We start from the raw sequence: 27,247 nt of genomic DNA, 5'->3' as shown, positions 1-27,247 counted from the left end.
TAGCTCAATCGGTCTAGCTTGTGACTCTTGATCTCCGGGTTGTGAGTTGTAGCCCCTAGTTGGGTTTGGGGAGATTACTTAAAAATAAAGTCTTTAAAAAGAAAAAAAAAAAAAAAAGGCAAAGAAAAATACAGCTGACCCTTGAATAACACAGGGGTTAGCACCAAACCTGCTATGCAGTCAAAAATTGCATGTAACTTTTGATTCTCCCCAAATGTAACTACTAATAGCCTACTACTCTTCTCCAGGAAGCCTTACCGATAATGTAAACAAGCAATTCACATATTTTGTATGTTATATTTATTATATACTATATTCTTACAGTAAAGTAAGCTAGAAAAAAGGAAATGTTACACATTTATAGGACTGTACTATAAAAAGTCCATGTATAAGTGGACCCATATAGTTCATAAAGTTCAAACCTGTGTTCAGGGGTCACCTGCACTAAGTAAATGAGTCCCACACTAAATTTAGTGGACTACCAGACTTGAACATGATCTTGCTCTGTGTGTTTTGGCTATATTAAAACACAATCAAATGTAAATATAAAATACCATGGACTTTCTCAAATATATAATTACTAATTATGTTTTTAGGGTTTTCTTTCCCCCCAAAGTCATATTTTCAAAGTATTTTAGACCATCTGCTTTTTAGACTAGATATGTTTCTTGAGAAAACTTTTTTAAGAACGTGTTTTTTAAGTGGTTATTATGTTAAACTAGATCACCCAGATTCTAATCCCTAGTGTTAGGTCTGCTGTTAGAGTATACTGAAATGACCTACTTTATCTAGGGAGGATTTCCACATTATTTGAGGAGTTAAATCTATTCCTCAGGTTAACAATAAACATGAGGAAATAGTGGAGGAAAATATAGAAATGCATCTCATCACTGTAATTAGCCAAATATATTTTAAATGTACTCAGTAAATGCCGTGTTTTGCTTCTAGTAAAAAATAACGGATGTTATTCTTCATTTTTAGAGGTATCTCTTATTAGTCATGCAGAATTTTTGTTGATTCTACATGGATTTCATGGTTTGGGGTTGTAAATTGATAACACCTGCCTGCTGTTTCTCCTATGCCACTTGCTTTGTTCCCATAGTGACCATCTGGCTTGCTCTCTCTCTTCATATTTTTTGTGTCTTAGGGAGAAGACTTCATCAGAAAGATCTTCTACCTGGAATTAGAAATAAAGTTTTTCTTTTATCAGAAACATTTTGAAATATGAGAACAGGTGTCAATTCCTCATCAAGAGAACAAAGTAGGAAGAAAATTATAAAGTAAATCTAAATTCAGAGAACAAGTGTTATGAGTGTCAAATTCCAAAATAGAGGGAGTTAACTTTTTGTTTTTTCTTTGAGAACTTTTTCCCTAATCTGTCATTTTGTAGACTTATCTAGATTACAGATAGGTTCACAGTGCTTTGCGTTAAAAAATTCTTAATGCTTAATTCATTCAAAGGTTTATATTGATTGCTCTTTATGGAATATACTGTTCTAGGAATGTTAATAGCAAAGAAAAGTAAAACTGAGGAAAGAAAATTCATTTAACTAATGATTTATCTGGAATTCTAAGACTTCAGTGACAGTAGTTTAAGAATCTGGGTTTCCTGGCTAGGCTCCTTTTAAACTAGGGAAGAGCACGTTAAAGGAGGGAGGGCATTAAAAAGTTATTATTGGAGGTTGTAAAACAGAGTCCGTGGGCCTAGAAAGATTATGACAGAAAATGCCTTATATTATATTGCTACTGCAGAATATCACCTTCAAATTAGTCTAGTTATTTGGTATTTTTCCATGAAATTGTTCTTGTCTTAATGGAAGTTTTACCCATACAGGCTCTCCGTCCCTTTCCTGCAGTTCTTGAACTCTGAAACAGTAAGTGTTCCTAATTCATTCGGTGACATAGCCTGATCTGGCCAAATTCTAGAACTATTTTCTGAGAAACAATCTATTCTAAACTCCCTCTATGTCTTATGTGATGTATCTATCATGTTCACATTACTTTCTCAAGTCCAAAGGTTTCCAAAATCAAAAGCCGTTTGCTCCCAACGTTTTGAATGTGGTATTGTAGGCTTAAATATTAAGACTATATCTCTTCATGCAGGAAAATATGACTAATACTGGGAATGAATATAGATATTTATGTAAATTCAGTATTTCAGCAATTTATGTAAGCAAATGATTTGTGTTTTTACTACATTTCTTCATAAATTGTCTTTGCAAATTTGCTCAAAAACGTTTTCCTTATGAAACTAATATCCTTAATGAAGAATTTTGTTTTCATAAGTGAAAAAATATCAGTATATGTTAAAATCAGTATATGTTAAGGAGCTTATATATTTCACTTTAGTTCCTCAAATACCAAATTTAAGCAGGCTTCATAATATATAAAGTGCAATTATCCATAAGTGAAAGGAAACTTACCTCTTCACCTACATGGTATTCTTCCAAAGGCTGAAGAACAGCCATCCTCCAGCTGTTGAAGATACAAACCAATTTCAGCTTTTGTTAGCTAAGAGTAGCAATTATATTCTCTAAGCACAGCCAATGAAGTAATGTTTTCTTTTCTCGGGGCTTCCATTAATTCAAATGGTTGTATTTTCATACTTTTTCTTTTTAAAGAGAACAATTTGTGTTATGAAAAAAAAGATGAGAAGGTGAGACTTTTGGCCTTAGAGTAAACGGTCTCTTCTGCATAGCTGCATTCTATACCTAAGAATGTACCAATTTTGAATTCAGTCAGTAGCTGGTGCTACAGTGGCTTGGCAGGGAGGCGGGAGGACAGTTGGGGGGGGGGGGTTGGAGTATGGAGTATGTGGGTTGGGGAGGTTGGGGGGAAGAGAGCTCTGATTTGAGCATTTGCCAATTTGTGTGAAGACACCCGTCATGGTCTCTCAGGTTTAACTACTGAACCACAGAATTCCTTTGTATTTAACCAACCAACCCAACCAGCCAGCTCCAGCCTTCCAAAGTACATTGAAAAACATCATTGCTGCAGAACATCATAACCACAAATGTTACTTCTTTTATGTAGAAGGTCTCAACAGATTCTCTGTAGGATTTCTCATATACCTTGTACAGTATTAAGAGCTTTTTAAAAATTTTTAAAAAGATTTTCTTTATTTGAGAGAGAGAAAGAGAGCATGAGAAGGGGCAGGGGCAGAGGGAGAAGCAGATTGCCTGCCCAGCAGGGAGTCCAATGCAGGACTTGATCCCGGGACTGCAGGATCATAACCTGAGCTGAAAGCAGTCCCTTTACCAACTGAGCCACCCAGGCACCTCTTAAGAGCTCTTAGTACCTCAAAGTAATTAGGGATAAGGAAATTTGAAAATCAGCTAGAATAGAGATGGTAGGAATTACTGTAGTTGTCAGTGAGCTTTTATCTCTGTTTTCAACCTCTTCTACTTCCTGCTGCCAAATTCACGTTCTTAAAAAACTACTTTTATTGTTGCTTAAAAAAAACAACTGATGGGCGCCTGGGTGGCTCAGTGGGTTAAGCCGCTGCCTTCGGCTCAGGTCATGATCTCAGGGTCCTGGGATCTAGTCCCGCATCGGGCTCGCTGCTCAGCAGGGAGCCTGCTTCCTCCTCTCTCTCTCTGCCTGCCTCTCCAGCTACTTGTGATTTCTCTCTGTCAAATAAATAAATAAAATCTTTAAAAAAAAAAAAAAAAAACTGACTAACTTCAGTGCCAGTAGGAAGCAGATCTGTGTGTGGCATTCTGGGACCTCTATAATCTGGTACTGATTTCTTTTCTAGCCATAACTTCATCACGCTACACAAAATCTATCTCCCGTTTAGCCTTGCACACTTGTCTGTGTACCTTTTTGCGGTTTCCCTGTGTGAATAAACTATTCTTCATGACGTCTTCCCAGATCTTCCTACTAATCTGTTGCTGACTTGGCAACAATACCTCAAAATCATAATTTTTGTTGTTTTGACAAGTCTTACCGTCTTATAATGTGAATATTCCTTGCAAAGGTAGTTACTTTCTTTGAACGCTTTTGCAATCTTGTGCAAAACTCCATTTTAAAGATCAAGGATTACTTCTTGTTATACTTATTTACATCCCTAAAGTACCTTTTTGTGTCATATTTTTTATATATATATATATATATATATAATAACTAAATATTACTATATAAAAGACTTAAGAGTGCAGAGTCAGTCTTAGGAATTCCTAGTTCTTCATAAAAATTGACAAAGTGATAATATATGGCACTTTTTTTTCAGCATGAGTAATATAAAGGTTTTTTTCACCATTTTCCCTCCATGGTTTTACAAGTGGAAGAAGGGAGAGAGGAGCATCTTCCTTTAATTAATTAAAATTTTAACTTCAGTCTGAAAATTTAAGTTTATTCAAGAAAAGGAAGAAAGAAAATAGAAAGATGTAAGTATACATACCTTGGAGTAAGTATTTCCTTGTATTGGAGTTTCTCTAACTTAGCTGGGGCAACTAATGACATGGGAATCACAATATTATCTATGTCGTAAGAGCTCTCACTTCTCAGTCTCCGTCGTGCAGTATTCTGTAAAGTAGGGTCACAGTAGTTTTATAAGACGCCCTCTTCTCATGAGGCATACTATAAGTGTTCGATAAATATGTTATGATAGGCCTGAGTATAAAATGTTAACAAAAACAAGAACACTGCCTATCTTGTATAAAACAACACAGTTCCTTCTGTCAGGTATGCAGTGTACATTTGTGTCTGCATACATATAAACTTATTTATAAGATCATAAAAATACGAATACCTTAAGTTTCAAAGTTCTTATCAAAGAAGGTTACCATAAAGTCCCCTAAATATCAAGAAAATGACCGTTTAACAAACACACTTCCTTATTAGGAAAGACTGTGAGAATACTTGGTGTGTTAACTTAGCAAAGATCATTTTTATAATTTTCATGTATGTGTTCCTGGTCCTTGAGCTTTACAGTTTTTTGTAAATCCTTTTGCCTTTTAACCTGTGTTCTCTGACCAGATGATAAAAGCATAAGAACAATATGAGTGCTGGATTTTTACTAAGCTTCATGGTAAGGAGTAGGAACAGTTAATAATAGTTTTTCACACAAGAAAATAAAATGCCATAATCAAGGATTACTGAGTAATTAGCTCACTAGTTTAAAAAAAAAGTTTAATCAAATTTATCGTTACCTAATAAGATATTCCTAAATAAGCCAATATGTGCTAGCAAAGTAAGGCTGTTGTTTACAGATTAACAAAATATTCTAGTTTATCAGCCGGTTTTAAGTCTATAAAGCAGTTTTAGAGTTCAATATGCAAAAAAACCTACTTGTGATGATGAATTCTGGGTTCTTGATATAACATTGACATTAGTAACAGCAGTAAAATTGCTATGGGATCCTGGTTCTGTGCGTTGAAAAGCGAATTCTTCAAATCTGGTTCTTTCTCCTGACATGGAAAGAACCATGGATAATGTTATACATTAACATTAAATAGGTATTAAAATTACTTTCCTGCTTAGGTAACATAATTCCTTATGTTTGATTTTCTTTTTTAAAATTTATGTATCAGAAATTTAAGGAAATGAAAAAGAAATCTTACCCACAGTTCTGTCACAATTATTTCCACTTTCAGGGGCCCTGGCAAGTTTTTATCCAGTACATCTCATTTTTAAAAATCTCATCCCTTCTCTTTATTCTGTTCATGTTTTCTGAAATGCTTATTATTTAGAAGTTAACCTCCAAAGACTTAGCCCTTACTTTTCTCTACTTTCTCATTTTCTTTTATCTTTGACTTTTTGTTCTGATTTCTGGGAGATATCCTTAACTTGATCTTCAGACCATTCTACTTGAGACTTTTTCTACTGAAAGTTCTTGGTCTGTCACTCATTTATACTGTCCTTATTTTATAGATGGAATTTCTCTTTTTCGCTCAGGATATTGATTAGAACTTTGTGGCTATTCTTGGTATTTTCTGTTTCTTCCATGTTTCCTTTTTCCATTTATTTTGATCCCCTATTTGTGAATATGTATTTATTTATTCACTTTACCACCCTTATTTTACTTCTGAACTTAAAAAGCATTTTCCTATGTAGTGTAAAATCTAATACCCAGTCCATATTTACATTTCTCTAGTTGCTAAAAACTGTCCTTTATGGTTAGTAGATTCTTCAAATCAGGATCCATATACTGAAATTGGTTATTGTCTTTTAGGTTTCTTGCAGTCTGGAAGAGTTTGTTTTTCACGACATTTGTTAAGGTGTTCTGCATATTAGGGAGTTATCTAGTTAGCTCTTGTAGTATAGCATCTTACTATTTCTCTTCCTGTATTTCCATCAAACTTGAAGTTAGATCAATTCAAGTGAAACATTTTATATCTTAGGTAATGTGAATTCATAGTGGGTTTTATTAAGAGAGACAAGTATCTTCTGTGTGTTGATACATATACAGCCCTCAGTTTACAATGGTTCAGCTTAGGATTTTTCAATTTTATGATGGTCCAAAAGTGACAGGGCGTCTAGTCGAAATCATACCTTGAATTTTGACCTTTTTCTGGGCTAGCATTATGCAACAGGATACTTCTGCTGGGCAGCAGCAACAAGCCACAACTTCCAGTCAGCCATGTGATCATGAAGATAAATAATCAGTACACTTGCAACCATTCTCTACCCATACAACAAGTCATACTGTTTCAGTACAGTAGTCAATAAATTAACATGGGATATTCAACACATTACTGTTATTTTTTATTTTATTTATATGACAGAAATAGCACAAGTAGGCAGAGTGACAGGGAGAGGGTGAGGGAGAAGCGACTCTCCACCAAGCAGGGAGCCCCAATGCGGGGCTCAATCCCAATGAGGACCTGAGCTAAAGGCAGCTGCTTAGCCAACTGAAACACCCAGGTGCCCTTCAGTGCTTTATTTTATTTATTTTATATATATATATATATATATATTTTTTTTTTTTTTTAAAGATTCTATTTATTTATTTGATAGGCAGAGATCACAAGTAGGCAGAGAGGCAGGCAGAGAGAGAAGAGAGGAGGAAGGAAGCAGGCTCCGCGCTGAGCAGAGAGCCCGATGTGGGGCTCAATTCCAGGACCCTGGGATCAATTCCATGACCTGTGCTGAAGGCAGAGGCTTTAACCCACTGAGCCACCCAGGAGCCCCCTGTGCTTTATTTTAAAATAAGCCTTGTGGTAGGTTAGTGTTATTAAATACTTTTTTGACTCAAGGTATTTTCAAGTTATCATGGGCTTATTGGAATGTCACCATGTCCTAAGTCAAGAGAGGAAGATCTGTACATGTATGTAAGTTCTTCAAAAGCTAAGGTGTCTTGGTTGTCTCTAAGATTATGGCACTAAAAAGCACAATGCAATCTCTGCTTGCGTCTAGGAGTTTAATTTTGCACCATACTAGCTTATCTGTTAGTGATTATCAGGTGGTGACATGGGCTGATACGGTGGCAGTTCTAGAGATATTAGTGATAAATATGTTAAATCCATTAAGTATAATTACAGTCCAGTACATCTTGAATGTAGTTTCTAAATATTCGGTATACTGACATACTACATCTGGGGAACACTTGACTAATGTATATAGTGTTCTGTCTATTGGAACAATGAACAGGAACAACGTGTAAATATGTTGCCATTTAAAATGTATATTTTCTGGTAAGTTTTATTTTTTAATCATTATTTGCAATAACTCTGGAAACTGATAGTCCTAAATCCCTCCAACAAACCCCACTTTGTATTACTAGAAGAGTTCTAGTTTCAAAGATACCTGTTGGTCATCTTGGAACTATAGGTTCCTAAGGGAGCTTCAGTGAACAGACAGTGAACATGACATCCATGTAAGTACTAGATATGGTTGTAAGGCAACTCTACTGACATATTTTGACTCCAGAACATGATGCTGGCTTAAGTTCTGTCTAGCAGGACAGTCAGGAGAAGATAACCCAAGTTAGGGAATATAGGAAGGAAATCCCTGTCATTAAGTAGATGGATGCCCAGTCCACAAATAATTCTGAATTGACTACATGAATATGTTGTTTAGCATTCATAGGACCATGGATATTTTGTATAATAGGGACTATTCTGGATTATAAATTTCCATGAAGCAGAGGTTCTTTGAAGATAATTTATTTTCAGTTTTTAATACTAGTGCATATGTCTTCATTTTAACCTACCTAATGCTGTTTCACTCAAGTGTCTCTTCTTTCTTCCCTGGAACAACTGTGCAGAAGATTCTGACCTTATTTGAGGCTTGCAAGTAGGAGAATATCCATTTCTCCATTGATTCAGAGAAGTATTATGTACTAAAACAAATAGAAAGGAAATGTGAACTTTTCCTTAACACATAATGAACATGTTAATGTTTTTACTTAAAACATTGCAGAACATTAATTCACCAGTTCAAAATAAATATAACGAGAGAGAGAGACTTATATATCAAAATGGAATGTTCCTAAACTGAAAATACCAATAATAAGGTTCCTTAAAAACATCTTCAAGAAGTATCCAATTTCCTATAGTTGCTCCATTACTTGAAGTGGATGAAAAGGAAAGGTGACCTTTTCCAAAGTCTTCTCAATTACAGAATCTTTGGTTGGTTCCAGTCTGTAAATCTTGGCTGAATATAATCTGAATATATATCTGAACCCCTAATTAGCTCCCCCTCCCCCTTAAATCTGGAAGTAATTCAGGATAAAGATTCTACAAAATCACAATAAATAGGGGCCTCTTGAGCAAGAACCAGATTTCATCAAACTGACAGTACCCAGCACCATTCTTTCACTTTTTAAAAGCACTGGTATTCTCAAACTTTTATGTCACTTAATATAATAGCTCTGTGCCTCAGTTGCCTTATCTGTAAAATAGGAGTTAGAACAGCTGTCATGGGCTTAATGAGGGTTAAATGAGTTAATCCCTGTAATAGTCATTAGAAGGATATCTGACATGTTAAGTATTCAATAAATGTAGTTTTATTATTATTGCCTATCTGAACCCCGTATTTCCAGTGCTGGCTTAATAACCAAATTGGCTTCATTTTTGAAGGGTTTAGAGATGAAAAAGAAATGCAGGCTGAAGTGCCAAATCTCACCAACACTGGGGTGGGGGGTGGGGACGGATGGCCTACTAACAATAACTGGGATTCTGATTTCAAGATGACAAAGCAGTCTATAAATAATAGAAATTTATACATAGACATGTCTAGATCTGCATATATACATCCCCATTAGCAAGCCACAAAAGGGAACTTGTAAGTAAAGCAGAATTTGTGTGGAATCTCTGAAAGACATCATACGGAATTTGAAGAGCAGTGCAAAAAAGCATGTGGGAAAGTGCTGCCACAAAAATAGGATCATCAGAGGTGCTCTAGACCTGGAGGAAAGGGAAGTGGTGCAGGACAATTACCTAGATGGATAGTTATCTGATAGGGTAACTACACATGCCAACTCCTCAGCCACACTCCTTGAGATTATTTGCCTTAATAGGTAACAAAATCTTGGTTTCTGTCTTGGGCAGAGAAATGGATGGGGAGAGAGAGAAAGCAATGCCCAGTGCCTCACTTTGAAATATGTCCTGCCCATCCCTAACTGCTTCTGAAAATACTACCGAGTGCAAATTTCTGTGCCATCTATGAAAAGGATCTCATAAATAACAGTGGCAGAAAGTATTAATAGTGAATATCAACTTTAAAGGTGAGAAAACAAAACTCCAGAAGTCTGCACAGCACCATAAAAAATGAAGTACAAACAAATAACCACCCAGAAACCGTGAATGGATTCACAGAATACAAACAAGTCTTTTAAAAACAACATTGCCAAAAGAAATAGGCAAAAGGTTCCTTAAGAGAGACCTCAGAGATGGAAAATATAATTGCTCAAATTTAAAAACAACCATAACTACCTGGTCTGAGTAATAGAATGGACATGGCTGAACATGACAGTCAGTGGGTTGGCAGAGGAACTGTACAAGTGAAGGAAAAGAGTGGTAGAAAATATGGGGGGAGAAAAGGATGAAATGGGGCAACATAACAATGAGGCAAAGTTGAAGAAACGATAGACAAAAATTTTTCCATTAAGATTTTAAGAACTCATTTGAGTGTCAAGTGGGGAAGAAAAAAATCCTAATCATGCATCACTTCACAACAAGGATACCCTAAAAGTTAACAGAAAAGGGATTAAAAAGATTACTGCAAAGTCATGAGGATCAAATTGACAAAGCAAAACTAAGCGATGGAAAACAACAGTGACTTTAAGGAGCTCAGGGAGGGAGGGGTGCCTGGGTGGCTTCAGTTGGTTGAGTGCCCAACTCAGTTTTGGCTCCATTCCTGATTGTGAGATCAGTGCAGAGTCTGCTTGGGACATCCCTTTCTCTTTGCCTCTCTCAAATCTTAAAAGAAAAAAAAAAAAAAAAAAAAATTAAAGAGCTCAGGGAAAATGGCAGGACTCTAGATGGCCCCCAAGATTTCTTACCACTGAAAAGAATGCAGAGAAAGATGTTAAATATAAAACCAAATGAATTGGCAGGCATAATTTCAAACTCATTTCTAGAAAGGTGTAACTAGAATTGTGAGAGGTTTTAAAATAATTAATATGCCTAATACATGCAGGTGTCCCAGTAATGCTCTCTGTTTTAATGGGAACATTTCTGGAGTATTTTAAAACAAATACCAGTCAATTCACCCTTCTAAAAGCAATTTACCATCTTCCGTATTTTCTAGAACCAAATTCACCTTTTTGAAGAAACTTCAGCCTTTCCTAAGGTGGCACTTTTTACTTAATTTTACTTGAGTCTTCTTTATACGACTTTTTCCTTAGTATCATAAGGTTGCGGTGGACTCTTGAAACAGTAGGAAATACAGGACAATTCAAAATCAGACTGCACATGCTCTTCACCTACTTACAACCCTCTTAGCCTTTCAGTTCTTGCTCTCCAAAATCTGGATTCTATCCTAAAACACACCTTGACCTAGTATCTCAATTTCCTGCCTTCCCTTTCTTCCCTTTGATTTATTCATTCAGTAACTTTATAGAGAGCTGATTACATGCCAGGCACTGTATTATACCCTTGGGACACTGGTGAGCAAAAACAGTGATGATCCTTGTTACTAATGAAGTTTATAAGCATCTCAAAAACTATAACTAATGCATAACAGAAAAGAGAAGTACTATTTAAAGAAGTTAATGGGAGTATGAAACAGTAAGCGAGCTCTAGGAGAAGTACCCAGGCAAAGTGACAAGATTTCAAATATGAACAGAAATCACTGATGGCAAAGGAAAGGAAGAGAGAATGGTACGTACAAAGGCCCAAAACAACAAATAAATTGGGCAATGGAACAGCAAGTAGTATAGAGTAAGGAAGTATAATGAGAAAGAACCATGAACAGGTAGGGGTTGTCCTAAGTAGGGTTTTAGGGGTCTCCTATAATATTCCCTCTGTCAGACATTTTAAGGAGTGGAGGTGAGGAAACAGTGTTATAAGTAGATTTACATTTTCCAAAGATCACTAGCTACAGGGACTGGAGGGAAAAAACTGATCAGGCTGTTTCAGCAGTATAGATGAGGGATCATTAGACTGGACTGTGAAAGTGGTAGAAATGCAGCAGGCCGTGTTTGAGACAAATGAGTAAGATTATATTGACAGTGGGTTTAGGTATCAGGAAGTGTAGGTAGAGAAGCTTGAGCCCTAGGTCTGGCTTGTGTGGGTTGTGGTGCCACTGTTCTCTGTCCACTCTAAAATATAAACTCCATTTTGACATAATTTCAGACTAACAGAAAGCTTGCAATAGTAAAAAGTAGTCCATATACCCTTTATTCAAATTCCACAAATGTTAAATTTATATTTACTTTATCTTTCTGAACTCCAATGAGATTACGTTGCTGATATACAATTTCCTTCTAAATTTGTTGATGTGTATTTTTCAAAAACAAGGGCATTTTCTTACATGGCCACACAACTGTCAATCAAATTAATACCATTAACCATGGACTCATTTAAATTTCACCAATTATTCCTATAATGTTCTTTATAGAAAATTCTGTTCATTCTGCATTTAGTTGTCATGTGTCCAAAGTTTTCTTATATCTGCAACAGTTCCACTGTCTTGTCTTTCATGGCTGCATATTTTGATGAGTACAGGCCCTTAACTGGCTTTGCCTGGTATTTCCTCAGGATTGGCAACTAACAGTTTACTCTTCAACCCACTACAATTTTTATTTTCCCTACTTGTTATCTGAAGTCAGCTGTACATTCTTGAAATTCTTCTGGATAACAGAGGATAAATAAAAGCTATGTGGAAGGCACACAGACATCCATCTACTTCCCTTCATACAATTTACCATATAGTACCAGGCATTTTGTATACACTTGAACACCACACCGTTTTTTGTCTCCATGACAAATCACATTTGTTTCCATTTTAAAACCAATATGGGCCAACAGCATTTGAACAACTTAGGACTTGTTAGAAATGCAGAATCAGACCCCTTTCCAGACTTACTGAAGCAAAAACTGCATTCTAACAACATCCCTCAAGTAATTTGTTTGCACATAAAAGTTTGAGAATGAATGATCTGGAACACTTTACTCTTCTTCTAAATTCCAAGTACTTAAAGCTGCAGTTGGCATCACCATCTTTCTGAGTTCCTCTTGCCCCCTCCCCATCACCCTTACCCGCTTCCTTCCCCTTGTCTTCCCCTAGGCAGTGAGTTACACTCTCCCTCTTCTTTTTAGAAATTTTTTTATCATATCTGTGCCCACATCATTTTAATAGTTACTTGTGTGTCTGCTTCCTCTTAATACATTATAATTTCTTTGAGTCTCTGTGATTCATCTTTTGATTCGTCAGTCTGCCTGGCACAGAGTAAATGGTTGATAAATGTTGAGCTCTAGAGTTTTATTTAATTCTACAGAAATCACTAACAACAAATAATGATGACCAGTATTTCAGACATGCCTTACATAGGATGAAATCTAATGCTTAATTTGAGTTGGGAGTGGTCGGGAAAGAAAATAAGGGAGGAGAGATTGGGATAAATACAATATACTTCACTGATTCACCTAATAATATTGCACCATTCATCTCAAATGTCTTCTATTCCTAGCTCTTAATTCCCCATTACTACCATGTCATTACATCATTGATATGTTACTATTATTTCTGTGCCTAACACATTTACACTGCCCTTTTTTTTTAATTTTAGAAAATAACATTTGAAATAATAAAACCATCTAATCTCACTTATCTAACAGCATATAATTTCATTTTTGTATATTTCATTCAGTCATACAAATGCATATAATTCATATTCACATTTCAAATGTAATTTCATTTAAATACGTGTACAATTATACTTCTCAAATTTTATTAATTCACCCATTGTTATTTTTTCAGATGGTTACCTAACATTCTTCTGGTTAGAGATAATATCATTTATCCTCTAGCTGTTAGAGCTAGTTGTTATCATCATGGTATTTCTATTATGGTCATTCTTAAACTAATCACCTTCATGCACACATTTTTTTCTTTTTCTAAAATTAACCTCAGTATAAATTTCAAGTAGTAGAATTGTATCATGAAAAAGTATCTGAACATAAACCTATATTTTCCTGTATTTCTTTGGTCTTTTTTTCCCTAAGCATAGACAATTGTTCCTTGACCTTAGTGCTTTCAATTTTTTAAAAACTTTTTACTGTGAAGAAATTTCAATGAACACAAATGAAGAGATGAACGAACTCCCCTGTACCTATCATTCATCATCAGTGATTACACACTGGTGACCATCCCCAACTTTTTTTTTTGCTAGCCTATTTTAAAGCAAATCCCAACAACAGATATGTGAGTTTAAATTTCTAACAAACATAAAGAGTGTGTGTGTGTTATGTAACCACATGTATTATTACATCTAACAAACTTCATTAATATCCAACAGCCATGCGTGTTCAAATTTCATGATCTCAAAAATTGTGTGAATGTGTACAGCTGAGTTGTTCAAATCAGGATCTCCAAAAGACCCACACATGCCATTTGGTTTACTGAAGAATGAACATTTCTACGTGGTTATAATTGTACCATACATAAAAGTAAAACACTTCTGTCCTCTTCTGTTACTTGACATTCGTTGATGTTTCTACCTTTACATGAACTTTAAAGGTATTTTTAAAAGGTACACATTGCACTGTGTTGGTTAACCATATCTTAGTTACACTCTTTACCTTATTTCCAATTGTTCATTAACACAAATAATAGTAAAATGAATAGATTTGTACATAAAGGTGGTTTTGTATTTGCCATTAGGCTAGGTTACCAGAAAATGAATTTACTCGGTCAAAATTCAGGGCTAACAGTTTAGTAAACATTTGCACAAGTAAACTGTTATTTTTTCCTCAGTGAGCTTATTTTAAAAATACATAATTTAAAGGCATTGTAATTAACTTCATGGTACTTCCCAAAAGGTTTGTATTATTAATGCTACCTAATATTTGAGGGTCCTGATTTCACTACATACATCTTGTCAGAATTATTATAATGTTTAAATGTCTTAATATAATCGGAAAAAATAGTAAATATTTAGCAGAGTATCTACACATAAGCACTCAGTAAATGTTACTTATGATTATGATTTTCATTATCACCATCAAGTACATCTTTTTTTTCTTCTAATTCTTTTAAGTCAGGACTTTAAAATTTAACTCTTTAATCCATCTGGAATGTATTTAAAATAAATTGAAGATGGACGAACATTAATGTGCATTATGAGGTAGCTTTTTTTTTTTCCCCCAAAAAGTCATTGTTTAATCCACTGATTTTAGAACAAACTTATTAGTTGTTTAAAACATGGACTCTGAACCAGAGTGCTTGGACTTGAATTCTGACCATATCACTATTCAAACCTTTGCATAGTGACTTTGGGAGAATTAGTCAAGGAAAATAATGATAATACAAAAATTAGTCAAGGAAAATAATAATAATACTCACTTTACAGGATTGTACAAATTAAAGCAACCAACAGATATAAAGCCCTTCAACCAGTAGTGGCGTTTAAGGAATGCTTCATAAGAATTATTGTTATTATTTATTGATGAGGCCATCCTTCCCACAGTGATAGGAAAAACCTCCTTTTTATCATATAGTGGCCAGATGGGTCTGTCTCTAGGCTATTTAGTTTTCTTGATCTGGCTTCCATCAACACCACAATAAAATACTGCTTATAGCTTTATAATTTTGTTACCTGGCACTTCCTTTTTACTTCCTTATTGTTACCTGGCACTTCCTTTTCTTTAAAAAATTTTATTAGCTAGTCAACATTTTTTTCTCCCAGATAAACTTTAGAATAACTTTGTTCCAATAGAAAAGAAGAATACTGGGATGTCTGGATGGCTCAGTCAGTTAAGCATATGCCTTCGTCTCAGGACATGATCCCTGAGTCCTGGGATCCTGGGATCCAGTCGCACACTGGATTCCTTGCTCAGCAAGAAGCCTGCTTCTCCCTCTGCCTGTTATTCCCCCTGCTTGTGCTCTCTTGCTGACAAATAAATAAAATCTTAAAAAAAAAAGAATACCTCTATGATTCTAATGAATGTTATAAACTGGGGGAAAAAAATAACATCTTAAGCTCCAATACTGTCCTTTTTTTTTTTTTTTAAGAAGTGTGTTCTATGCTAGGTTCGGAGCCTAACGTGGGGCCTGAACTCCTGACCCTGAGATCAAGAGCTGGATACTTAACTAAGCCACCCAGGTGCCTCACACAATACTGTCTTCTGATAAGAACAGGGTTATTTCTCTCTATAGGTACATATTCTTGTGTTCCTCAGTAAACTTTTTAAGTTTTCTTCGTGTAGGTCCTTATTAAGTTTAATTAATCCTAGATACTTTATATTTTCAATTAATGTGTCTAGTAAAATTCCTTTACATGTTCTAACTGGTTATTACTGGTATTTATAAAAGCTGATTTTTGTAAATTTATTTTCAAATCTACTTTCACAACTCCAATTCTAACAGGCACTGAATTGACTCTTAAGTTTTTGAGGTAATTATTTTGAGGTAGATGATTATTCATCTGGAAGTAATTTTTCTTAGTTTATATGGCTTTTTTGATGTTAAGATTTTCGCTTTGTAGATAGTCAAAACATGTTGATGTTTTTCTTCCTTCTGATTGTTTCCAAGCACAATGTCCCTGCCCCCATTCATAATACTCATAACTGTTTCATTATAATTCTTCTAGTTTTATTTTGTAATGTTAGTGTTTTATTTCTAGATATGAAATGAACTAGAATATGAAATGAACTAGAATTCATTCTGATATATGGTAGGAAACAATTATGTAACAAAATTTCCCCCCAAAGACTTACTATTTATTGAATAATTCTCCATGTTCTCATTGATTTATAATTCTTCCCTTATATAATAAAGCATAAGCTATATAGTCTGCTTCATGGATTTACTTCCTTAAATGCATACAAAATCTATGCTATTACAGATTTTTGTTATGTTTCCATATGTGGTTAGGATAGATTCTCTTAATACTTTTTCCAGCAGTTACTTTTGTATTTTCCTATTTATCTTTCCCAGTGGGCTTTACACGTAGTTTGTTAAGTTAACCAAATTCTATTAAAACTTCAAGTTACATTGCATTAATCATATATACCAACAGGAAGAACTGATATCCTTATTAATTCCCATCATCTAGGAATGCTGTATTCTCCATGTGTAGATTTCCTTTTATATTTATTAATAATATTTCATAATTTTCATTCAGTAAGTATCATATTTCTTATTAAGATCACTCCTATGTATTTTCTATTTGTGTGAGTATGTGTGTGATTTGTAAAAAGTGAATATTAAAAATTAAGGATTTACATTTTGTTCCTTTGTTAAATTTTATTTCCTTAGAAAGCAAAAACAGTAAGTATCTGAAAGATGTAAAAACATATAAAGTACAAGATTTGTAAATGACATACCAGGTGATGGAGATATGACACAGTCTCCTACAAATTTATTTTCAGCAAGATCTCCTTTTATTTCAGTCTTTTTAAACAATGTTTCAAAGTGAAAATGAAGAGGCACATCTGGAAAAACAAAGTAAAAAAAAAAAAGGTACTTTTAGTGAATACCATTTTATATGGATTCTAATATTAAGATTGCTTTCTTTCTCTAAGTAGCACATACACTTAGAAAAATAAGCAAAAACTCGAAATGTGCTATCAGAAGTGGCAAAATACTTCCTCCAAGCATACAGACAGCAGTATTTTGGAAATCATTGATTATATACACTAAATAAAAACTCTAATGATGACTAAGTTCATAAACCAAAATAAAAGATAAGATGATCAAAATTATAAGTATTAAGTACTATTCCCAGATAAAACAAATGTATCCAAAGGTCCTGAGTAAAACATACAGCCAGACTTGGCTCACTCTAAGTCCATTCCACCCTGCCCATACAAACTTTACATTTGAAATAATGAGGGTTCTGAAAGATATGTTTCAAGTACTTGAGAGAAAAACCACTATAATTCAGAAGCTACCTTTGATAAAAATACTAAGTGGCACATTCTCTTAGTTTACTAGTATTATGAATCACAAAATATGTTTTTACAAAGATTAAAACACATTTACAGACTAGCTCTCTTCCTTTAAATAGAGACTTAGATGTCAATTCCCTATATTCTCTATTCTCACAACCATAAGAGGAGCTAAATAATAAAGTATATGTGCTTCACATTTACTAAAGTTTTTTTCCTCAAGAATACAAAAACAAAAACATCTTCAAAAGTATTTAATAGAGACACCTAAACTTCTCCCTAAGAAACAACAAGAAATATCTTATAAAGCAGTTACTATATTGAAAGTTTTGCTACTGGAAAAAACACTAGTTATGAACACACAAATCAGAACATACCCAAAACAGGTCTGGATTTTAAACAAAAAGTCTTTATCCTTTAAGTATTTTAATAATAGATCCAACTCAAGTGTGGAAAAATATACAGAAAAAAAAAAAGGTTCATGAGTTTCAAAATGGAGTGTCCTCCAAAGGGCCAGAACAGAGGTAGGAAAGATTTCAATCCTAGCACTACTATAATATGACTGTACAAAAATGAAACTAAGATTACAAATCAAATATATTATTTAAACATTTCAGGAATCCAATATTTTCCCATTACCAAAACATAAGTTTATTTCTCCAAAGAAATATCACTTACTATTATAAAGAAAATATCACCTATTCTACTAATGTTCTTCATGAGTTGTGAGAAAATATGATGTAACTAGTGAAGAAACTTGTTCCACCCATATACCTTCCTTAGTCCCCACATTCTGACCTTTGGGGTTTTATAAGAATATTTCATAACACTTTAATACACTTAATAATTTACATTTCAGTTATCTCAAATGAGAATGCAAGTACTTTGAGGGATTTATTGGTATTTATACTCTTAGTACTCCATAAATAGTAGGTAATTTTTGTTAAATGAATACAAGAAGAAATGAATAACCCAATTAATAGGTGGGGAAGTTAATCTTAACTTATTGGAAGGGACATAAGAGGATTAAGTGAAGGATAATTATGCCAGCTCTCAGGATTATATCTTCAGAGAAATAAATGCAGCAGGAGAAAACAGACGGTGAAGAGTAAGGTTAGAGTGTGGCTCTGGAGTAGGTCTACCTCACATCAAATCCTGCCTCCTTTATTTACTAGCTGTATACTCTTGGAATAATAATTTAACATCTCTAAGCCTCAGTTTTTTTGTATATAAGATAAAGAGGAAAATATGAAGATAAATATGTTGGAAGAATTATACAAGAAGATATAATGTGCTTACAGGTATGCTAAGCCCAAATGTTAGCTGCATTACCATTGTTATACTTATCACTGTTTGTTTCTATTATTAAGCTTTCCTTAAAGACAGAATACCATAGTTCCTGTCAGGAACTTAATTCTAAATATGTTGTAGCTAAGAAACCACTCGAATAATGATTAAAAAAAAAAAAAAAAAACAACTAAGATTCAGGATTCAGGACAGGAACAGGTACAGAAAATAGTGCTTTACAAAAAGGAGCAGTCCCTGGATGATGGGGAAAAAAAGCTGAAAAGGAAACAAAAGCCCATCTTAGATGTCTTCCCTTGAAGAGAAGAACCTGATATAACCAGTGTAAAGACTGTTTCTTTGACCCTTGTATTTATTTCATTTCAATATAGAAACAACTGGAAGGGTGACTGGCTGGCTCAGAAGAGCATCCAACTCTTGATCTTGGGGTTTTGAGTTTGAGTGTGGGGGTCACTGCACATAGAGATTACTAAACAAAAACCCAACCAAACCAAACAAAAAAAACTTAAAAAAAAAAAAAGAAAAGAAAAAGAAAAACAACTGGAACAGTTCCAACAAAGACCAAGAACTAGAAACTTAAAAGGGTATGGGGCTGTATGTGCCTCATTCACCCAGTTATAGATTATAGATTTTCTTGAGGTTCAAAAGATGATATACCTAAAGATGGGCAATTTCTTATCTGAGGAAACTCAATGCTGAGTATAAGCAGAAGAATATTATATAGCAGAGAAAAATCCATGCAAACCAACACATTAGGGGGAAAAATAAAACTGATTTACTGAGAAACATTTCAACAGCATAGTCATTTTATCAATAAAATTCTTAAAAATTTAACAATGAAAAGATCAAAAGTTAATTATTTCCCAATATAACTCAAAATGGTTTCCAATGAATTTAAAAATCAACTTGCAAAAACAGAACATTATAAAAAATTAAAAATTAATAAAAAAAAACAGAACATTAACTCACAGGATTAATTCCTCTATGAAAACTGTTAGTTTGTAAATATTAGTTCTAATATCAATTGGTAAAATAATTGATAAAATCTTATTCTAGATTCCTTGTATCTATAGGATTAGACTTCACCACAGAAAATATTCAGAGTTTACTTAGAATTTTTTTTTTTATAAGTAGGCTTACCTGATGGCAACGACAGTACAGAATGGAAAGAGGAGTCCAATTCTGATACATGTTCTCTTAGTATCTGAGATTTGGAATTGTGTTCACAGCTACTCCAAGTCGAAGCTGATTGCAAGCAAGGCATTTGTGTGGTATTTAAAAACATCGTTTCCTTTGAAGGCAAAGTCTGCAAAGAAAAAAAAAACTTCATTTTTGCTTAAAAACTGAGTCAGAGAGGGTTTAATAATTACAGAGCACAGTATCTGAATGACACTAGCAAGTCCTGGCTTACTACGTCACCTTAGAGAAAAAGCTTGAAAATGAAAAGGGTTTATGAGAGGTTTATTTATTAAAGACCATAAATATGATGAGATTTCACTAATTTCTTTTCAGATTTTCAAGAGGAAGAGCAATGTCTGTGAAAACGGGTCTTCCCCCCCAGTTTATGAAATCAAAAGAAAGAGAAAGGAATTTGAGAAATGTTGGGTTAAAAGAAAATAGCTATATGCCGCAATGGTGAGAACTGCTAAGAGCAGGTGCTATGTTAAGATTAAGAATTGTGCAAACTGTTTTCTTCCTTGTAATCTGTTACAGTCAGTGAATGAAACTTGAATCCCTGCCTTAAATTCCAATGCCAGACAATGTCTACACTGGAATTATTGTGCAGTACTACGAGCACTGTACATGTTTATACTAATTAAAATTTAACTTAATACATTAAAAAAGATAGATAAAACACACAGTATATGCTACATGAGTTTGTGTTTCTGAAAATAAGGTTAAGATTTGAGTCCAGGAATTTTAAGAAAACCACACTGCTAAATCAAAAAAAGCTATGTTGCTATATTAACAAATACATATTCTGTTTAAAAACTGGATTTTAGGGGCACCTGGGTGGCTCAGTTGCTAAGCGTCTGCTTTCGGCTCAGGTCATGATACCAGCATCCTGATATCGAGCCTCACATTGGGCTCCAGCCCCCCATTGGGCTCCAGGCCCACACTGGGCGGGGGAGGGGGGGGGAATCCCTGCACAGCAGGAGGCCTGCTTCTCCCTCTCCCACTTCCCCTGCTTCTGTTCCCTCTCTCACTGTATCTCTCTGTTAAAAAAATAAATCTTTTTTTAAAAACCCTGGATTTTAAATTATCCTTTAGGGTTAGAAAATTAGTATACAAAAAAGATCTAAACAACAGATAAAATATTTTAAAAATTAACAGAGCTCATTTATTCTCCTTCCCTCCTCCTTAGCCTCTACCTCCTATAGTAATATTTGGACTCATTTTGTTTTTTAATGTAACTGATATTTAAAATGCTTATAACAACAAAGATCTTTAGATCCTATTTTTAAATGCTTTTATTTTATAAACTTACATTAGGTTTGTCAACTTTCTTGAGTTTGAGATTCCTAGCTAACCTCGGCAATTTCTGTTTCCATAGCACCTTAGGCATATCTATCATAGCATTCAACTAGACTTCCTCTGGACTACTATTATTAGCTCCTTGAAGGTTGGGATTAGTATTTGTTCAATCCGGTATTCCCAGAAACCTGACACAGTCCCTGACACATGGTTGAAACGTGAATACTAACTGAATTTAATCTTACTTGCCTTAATAAAAATTTAAGTGAATACAAATTCTCAAATGCATGTTTGCCTGAGATGACTTCACTGGGGAAAAAACCAGTTCCTGTTAATATATGCCAAAATTTATCATGTAGTGACTTCTGTTTACATTCCACTAGCCAAGCCCTAAGTCAGACAGTCATACCTAGCGGCAAGGAGGGTTAGGAAGCGCAGTCGTTCTGGGAGGTCAAATAAACTGCTGAGTTTTTATAAAAAGATATCACATTTATACATGATTATAATAATGTGAGTCATTTCCAAGATTTATTCTAATGACGTTTTATGTATATACTTATGAGAACAGTTGCTGTTTCTTACCTTTACAAGATACGCTGGTATTCTGGACTCACACTAGAATTATTTACCCTTTTATGATGTACTTCAGAAAGGTATAAAAAATATTTAAAATTACAAAGAAAAAAATGCGCTAACCTCTCTTTTCCATATATGGCTAGAGCATTATGAATAAAAGGTGATAAAATCTGAATATTTACCATATAATTAGTTTTCTCTTGAAATTTTTCCAAATCCAGGAAACCCAATAGCCAATTTGAAACTATCCTAAATAATTATGGAGACAAGTGAGGGGCATCTAGGAAAAGGCCTTTTTGTTCCCTGCAGAGAAAGTGAAGCCCAGGAGGCTGAAAAGGAATGGATGGAAAAATAAGAGAAAGACCAGGAGATTCTTGACAATAAAAATTCTTATGTCTAGAGGTACTGTGATCAACAGTACCATATGCTGCATAAGTTCAAGCAAAATAAAGCTAAAAAGTATCCAGTAAACTTTTTAGCTTTAATAATGAAACATTTCATATATACAAAAGTATATAATTTATAGGGAAGGCATAAAATTTTAAAAAACAACTATACTCACCATCCTATTCCAAGAAACAGAACAGTACCAATATCATTGTGCTTTCCCCCTCCTGTCCTAGCCGCATGAACCTGTGGCAGAAATTGCCACTTTCTTCCCCATACCTGTGCTCTCATTCTCTCTCTTCTAGAACTCCTGATTTTCAGCTAGGCACATTTTTCAAGTCTCCATGGATCGAAAAATTACTATACAATAGATACAGTCTAGTCTCTTGTCTTATGAAGAGAAGTCATAAGTGCGACTTCCTTTTCAAGGTCACTTACTCCTCCATTCTTCCACATTACACATGAAATGTAACTGGTGGTGAGCCACCATAACCACGTGGATAAAGAGCTCCAAAGAAGAGGAGCCTGGCTCCTAGATAACCATGCAGAACCTGTCATGTCTAGGATGTTTTCAACCTGTTACAAGACAGACTTGTGTCTTGTTTATGTCACTATGTGGGTTTCTGTCAAATGCAGCTAACACAGTGTGCCTTCTTGATCACATATTTTCTCTCAGACCTCCAGAAGTCGCTGCTATCTTGAACTTTAATTTTACCCTTTCCTTAACTTCCTTTATAGTTTTTCCACATAAACATACATAATTCTATATAACTTTTTAAAATCTGTATGCTTTAAAATGTATATAGACAGAATACTGTTAAATGTATCTGCTTGCTGTATTACGTACATGCAATGCATCATTCTCCTGTTTATAAATATCTAGAGTATTTCTTACTTTTTATTATTATGAACAATGTTAGTATGAGTAACTTATTTGTCTCCTGGTACATGGCCATAAGAATTTCTCTGGAGTATACTGCTAGAAATGGAAATACTAGGTGAAAGAAACCCATGAGTGCACAGATTCAACTTCACTAGATGATATATTGTATTACAAAGTAGTCTTACCTAAATTTACACTCCAACAAAGCAGACCTTGGCTCTAACTGCTTTAGATTCATGCCAACAGGCATACTGTCAGATTTTACTTTTGCAAATCTCAGAGCATACAAATAATATCTCATGGTTGAAACTTGCATTGTTCTGCTTACAAGTTGACCACCTTTTCATACCTAAAACTGGTCATTCAGTTTTCCTTCTTTTGGGAAATACATATTTTGCTGATTTTTCTCTTGGAATGTCTTTTTCTTACTGATTTTTAATGTTTTCTTTACACACTCTAGAAAATTACAAATCCTTTGTAGATTCTATACAGTGCTCCCTGTCTGTTCTCTTTTTACTTTCTTTGCAATGTCTTTTGATCAAAAGATGTTAACAAATGTTTCCTTTACATATAGTTCGCACTTTGTGTCTGTATGAGGAAGTCTTTCCCTACCCTGAAGTCAAAAGATACATTTCCACTTTTTTTCCCCCTATGTTTTAAAGTTTTGCCTTTTGTATTTAGGTCTTTACCTGAAACTGATTTTTTCTTATATGAATCATCAACTCACTGAGCACTTTTTATTGAACATCCTCTTCTAACTGATCTACAATGCTACCTGTTTTATATATATATACACCACATTCCATGTATGTGTCAGGCTATTTCAGGAATCTCTAATATTATACCATTTGTGTCTATCCTAATAATCAATGTCTTAATTACTACAGTGTTTACAATTTGATATAGGATATTCCAAGTTTCTCCACCTTGTTTGTCAGGGGTGTCTTGGCTATTACTGGCTTTCACTCTTCTGCAAAATTTTAGAAACAGCTTAATTTCCACCAAAAACCTGCAGAGCTTTTCTACATTTAATCTGTAAATCATTTAGGAGATGTTTGATTTTTGTATCATAACTAAAGGTTATCAACCAATGAATATAACATATATCATTTATTTAGGTCCTCTGTAATTTCTTTCAATAAAACTTTATCATTTTCTTCTCTAAAAGTCTTCACAGCTTTTGTTAGCTGTAATTTTCTAGGCACTTTAGTATTTTTTTTCAACTGTAAAAGAATATAAAAATAAAATCGACTTTTATATTTTGAACATAACCCACAGCTTTGCTAAACTTTCTTTTTTAAAAAACTTTTTTCTAGTAAAATACATTTGTAGTTTCTTTTAGTTTTCTATTATCCAAATATACTATCTACAAATAGTGACAGTTTTTTTCACTATATTCTAAAATTTTATTTTATCATATTTAGGGGGTTCTAGATGGGTTCACCATTTTAGGGATGATTAGAAATGACCGAAGAAGACACTCTTTTGTACCACATTATAAAGGAAATGCTTTTAATTTCTAAGAATCAAGAATTATATAGATTAAGAATAATTGTAGATTTTTTAGGGGGGATCATACTCTTTATCAGAATATGTTCATAGGCTGCCAAAATATTTTTTTAATATATTAATGTTGAATTTAACCATATACTTTTTGTGAACCCATTAAAATGATTACCCCTGGTTTTCCTTTTTAAATTTAATAATGTGGTAAATTAATTAATAAAGTTAAGAATGTCAAACCAAATTTGGATTCTTCTTGAAGAATCTTGCTGGGGTTTATCAATTTTTTTTTTCAAAGAACCAGCAATTAGATTTGTTTACTTTCTATATTGTATATGAGATTTATTGTGTATGTATGTTTGTTTTATATTTCATTGATTCCTATCTTGATTTCTTTGGGATCAATCAGATTTATACACTTCTACTTTTTAGTGGTTTCCCTAGAGATTATAAATGTACATTTTTAACATGTTTGCTTTTAGAAAATAATACAAATTATTTCTTTTATCATTTCCTGTAAACAGTAAGACATTAGAATACTCCGTTTACTCTCCTCTTTCTGTATTATTGTTGTTGCCATTTTAGTTCTACATATATTCAAAACACTACAATATATTACTATTAATTACAGTCAAAATTTATATTACCCTTATACTTATCCTTTCTATTGCTGTTCGCTCCTTCCTACAATTCTTTGTTTCCAGCTAAGACCATGTTTCTTCTTCCTTTGCTATTATTATATGTAGATTTGGTGTCAAATTCTCTCCGCTTTTCTTTATTTGAAAGTTTTGTATATTATTGTTTTTAAGGGATTTTTTTTTGTGACTACACAAATTCTAGGTTGGTTTTTTTTTTTTTTTTTTCCCATTTTTTTCTTTCAGCATTTTAAAGATACCTTCATCTCATCTGGCTTTCACTGTTTCTGGTTAGTAGTTAAGTCATATTGTTGCCCTGATTTAAGAGTATGTCTTTTTTACCCTGATTATTTTTAAAAATTTTCTCTGTTTTTCATTTTAGCAGGCTTGCCATAATATGCCTTTATATAGTTTCTATATGTTTGTTCTTTTTGAGGTTCACAGAACTTCTGGAATCTACAGGTTAATGTCTCTTTTTAGTTTGGGAAATATTCTATTACTGTTTGTTCAAATGTTATTTCCACCCTATTCTCTTCTCTTTTTTCTCCTAGACTTCAAAGACATAAATGGTTAGATTTTTTTCACTGTTGCACACTCCTCTCTGCTGTGGTTTTTGTATTTTTAAAATTCTTTCTTATCCCTATGCTTCCACTTGGTATTTTATATTAAGAAGTCTTTTAGTTTATTAATCCTGACTTTCTTGTTATCTAATTTGTAGTTAAATTCATCTAGTGAGATATTACTTCACATGTTGTTATTTTTCAGTTTGAAATGTGTCTAGGAGTCTCTTTTTAAAAAGCAGACTCTAGCTGTCTGGTGAAAGAGTCTGTTTATTTTTTCTAATTGTTCTCTATTTTTTCTAATTGTTCTCTATTTTCTTTTAAATTTCTTAGCAGCTAATTTTAAAGTTCTTAGCAGCTAATTCAAGTATCAAAATCACTCAACAGTCTGATGCTATTGTGTTTTTCCTCCTAAAGTCTAGCCATGTGGTCTCATCTTTTCAATACCTAGTAATTTTTTTAAAATATTTATTTATTTAAGAGAGAGGGAGAGAGAAAGAGCAGGAAGGGCAGAGGGAGAGGGAGAGTCTCAAGCAGACTCCATGTGGGGTGCCGAGCCAGACACAGGGCTCCCTCCATCTCACAACCCTGTGATCATGACCTGACCAAAACTCAGAGTTGGAAGCCCAACCAACTGTGCCGTCCAGGCTTCCAGCAATGCCTAGTAATCCTTAACTGAATGCCAAATGGTAGTTTTTTAAATCAAAAGTATCCATATGATGTAATCTTTCTTTAGAGAGAGTTTGCCCTCCTACTGCTAAGTAGATACAGTGCAGATTTCTCCTTTTTAATCCAATGCGAGTGTTCCTCAATTAAGTCTGGGTTGCAGCCCTAGTATGGTTAATGCATCTGATTTGCTCTTGGCCCTTCAAGGTTTTCAACTAAGTATTTGATGTATTTTATAAAATTTCTCCTGACTATTCATACCTGAAGATAAAAAGTCTTAGGGTAAACTGAACATCACCCTGCTTTTAAGTGGCTTTTTTCATTTATGTTTTTAAGTGTCCTACTGCTCTGTGCAGCCCCAGTATTCAGCAAATGTTGAGAAGAACACTGGTCAAAATGTTCTGAAGTGAAAACTAGCCATGTGATTCAGGTCTCCCCAAATGCCACCAAGAGCATCCCCCATTGGTATCATCTACTAGCATGTCTACCAACTTTCAAAAATCTTGCCAAAGCTCTAGGGTAAAAGTGGTTGCAAAAGCCAGCTCTCCTGGGTGTTTCCTTCTCTGAAGACATATATATGTTGTATCTTCTCCTTAACCTCCACATTTATTCATCTCTTTTTACATTTTCCAATTCTTATTTCTCTACATCTATTTCATTCACATCTATTCCCCAATACACCATTCTCTCTTCAGTTGTGTCTATATACTCATACCCATTATGAGGCTTAAACTCATGATTCCAAGATCAAGAGTCACA

General features: G+C 34.0%; 1 protein-coding gene across 8 annotated transcripts in view; it reads right to left on the bottom strand.

Annotated features, from left to right (window-relative positions):
• The window catches only part of KANSL1L (KAT8 regulatory NSL complex subunit 1 like), a 135,955-nt gene that overhangs the window by 3,225 nt on the left and 105,483 nt on the right, over window positions 1-27,247 (bottom strand). For 7 of the 8 annotated variants that reach the window (XM_059168160.1, XM_059168165.1, XM_059168166.1 and 4 more), the window contains 8 exons: window positions 19,944-20,109; window positions 16,935-17,042; window positions 8,156-8,284; window positions 6,496-6,570; window positions 5,293-5,411; window positions 4,403-4,527; window positions 2,424-2,475; window positions 1,065-1,177 (listed from right to left, as the gene is read on the bottom strand). In XM_059168160.1, the coding sequence (XP_059024143.1) occupies window positions 1,065-1,177; window positions 2,424-2,475; window positions 4,403-4,527; window positions 5,293-5,411; window positions 6,496-6,570; window positions 8,156-8,284; window positions 16,935-17,042; window positions 19,944-20,109 (887 nt within the window). The remainder of the gene's footprint in view (window positions 1-1,064; window positions 1,178-2,423; window positions 2,476-4,402; window positions 4,528-5,292; window positions 5,412-6,495; window positions 6,571-8,155; window positions 8,285-16,934; window positions 17,043-19,943; window positions 20,110-27,247) is intronic. The other variant, XM_059168167.1, reaches the window with a different exon arrangement.

This window comes from Mustela lutreola, chromosome 3 (assembly GCF_030435805.1).
Source record: "Mustela lutreola isolate mMusLut2 chromosome 3, mMusLut2.pri, whole genome shotgun sequence".
NCBI classification, from domain to species: Eukaryota; Metazoa; Chordata; class Mammalia; order Carnivora; family Mustelidae; genus Mustela; species Mustela lutreola.
Note: the sequence above shows the minus strand (reverse complement) of the source record. Positions and strands in the feature narration are given on the sequence as shown.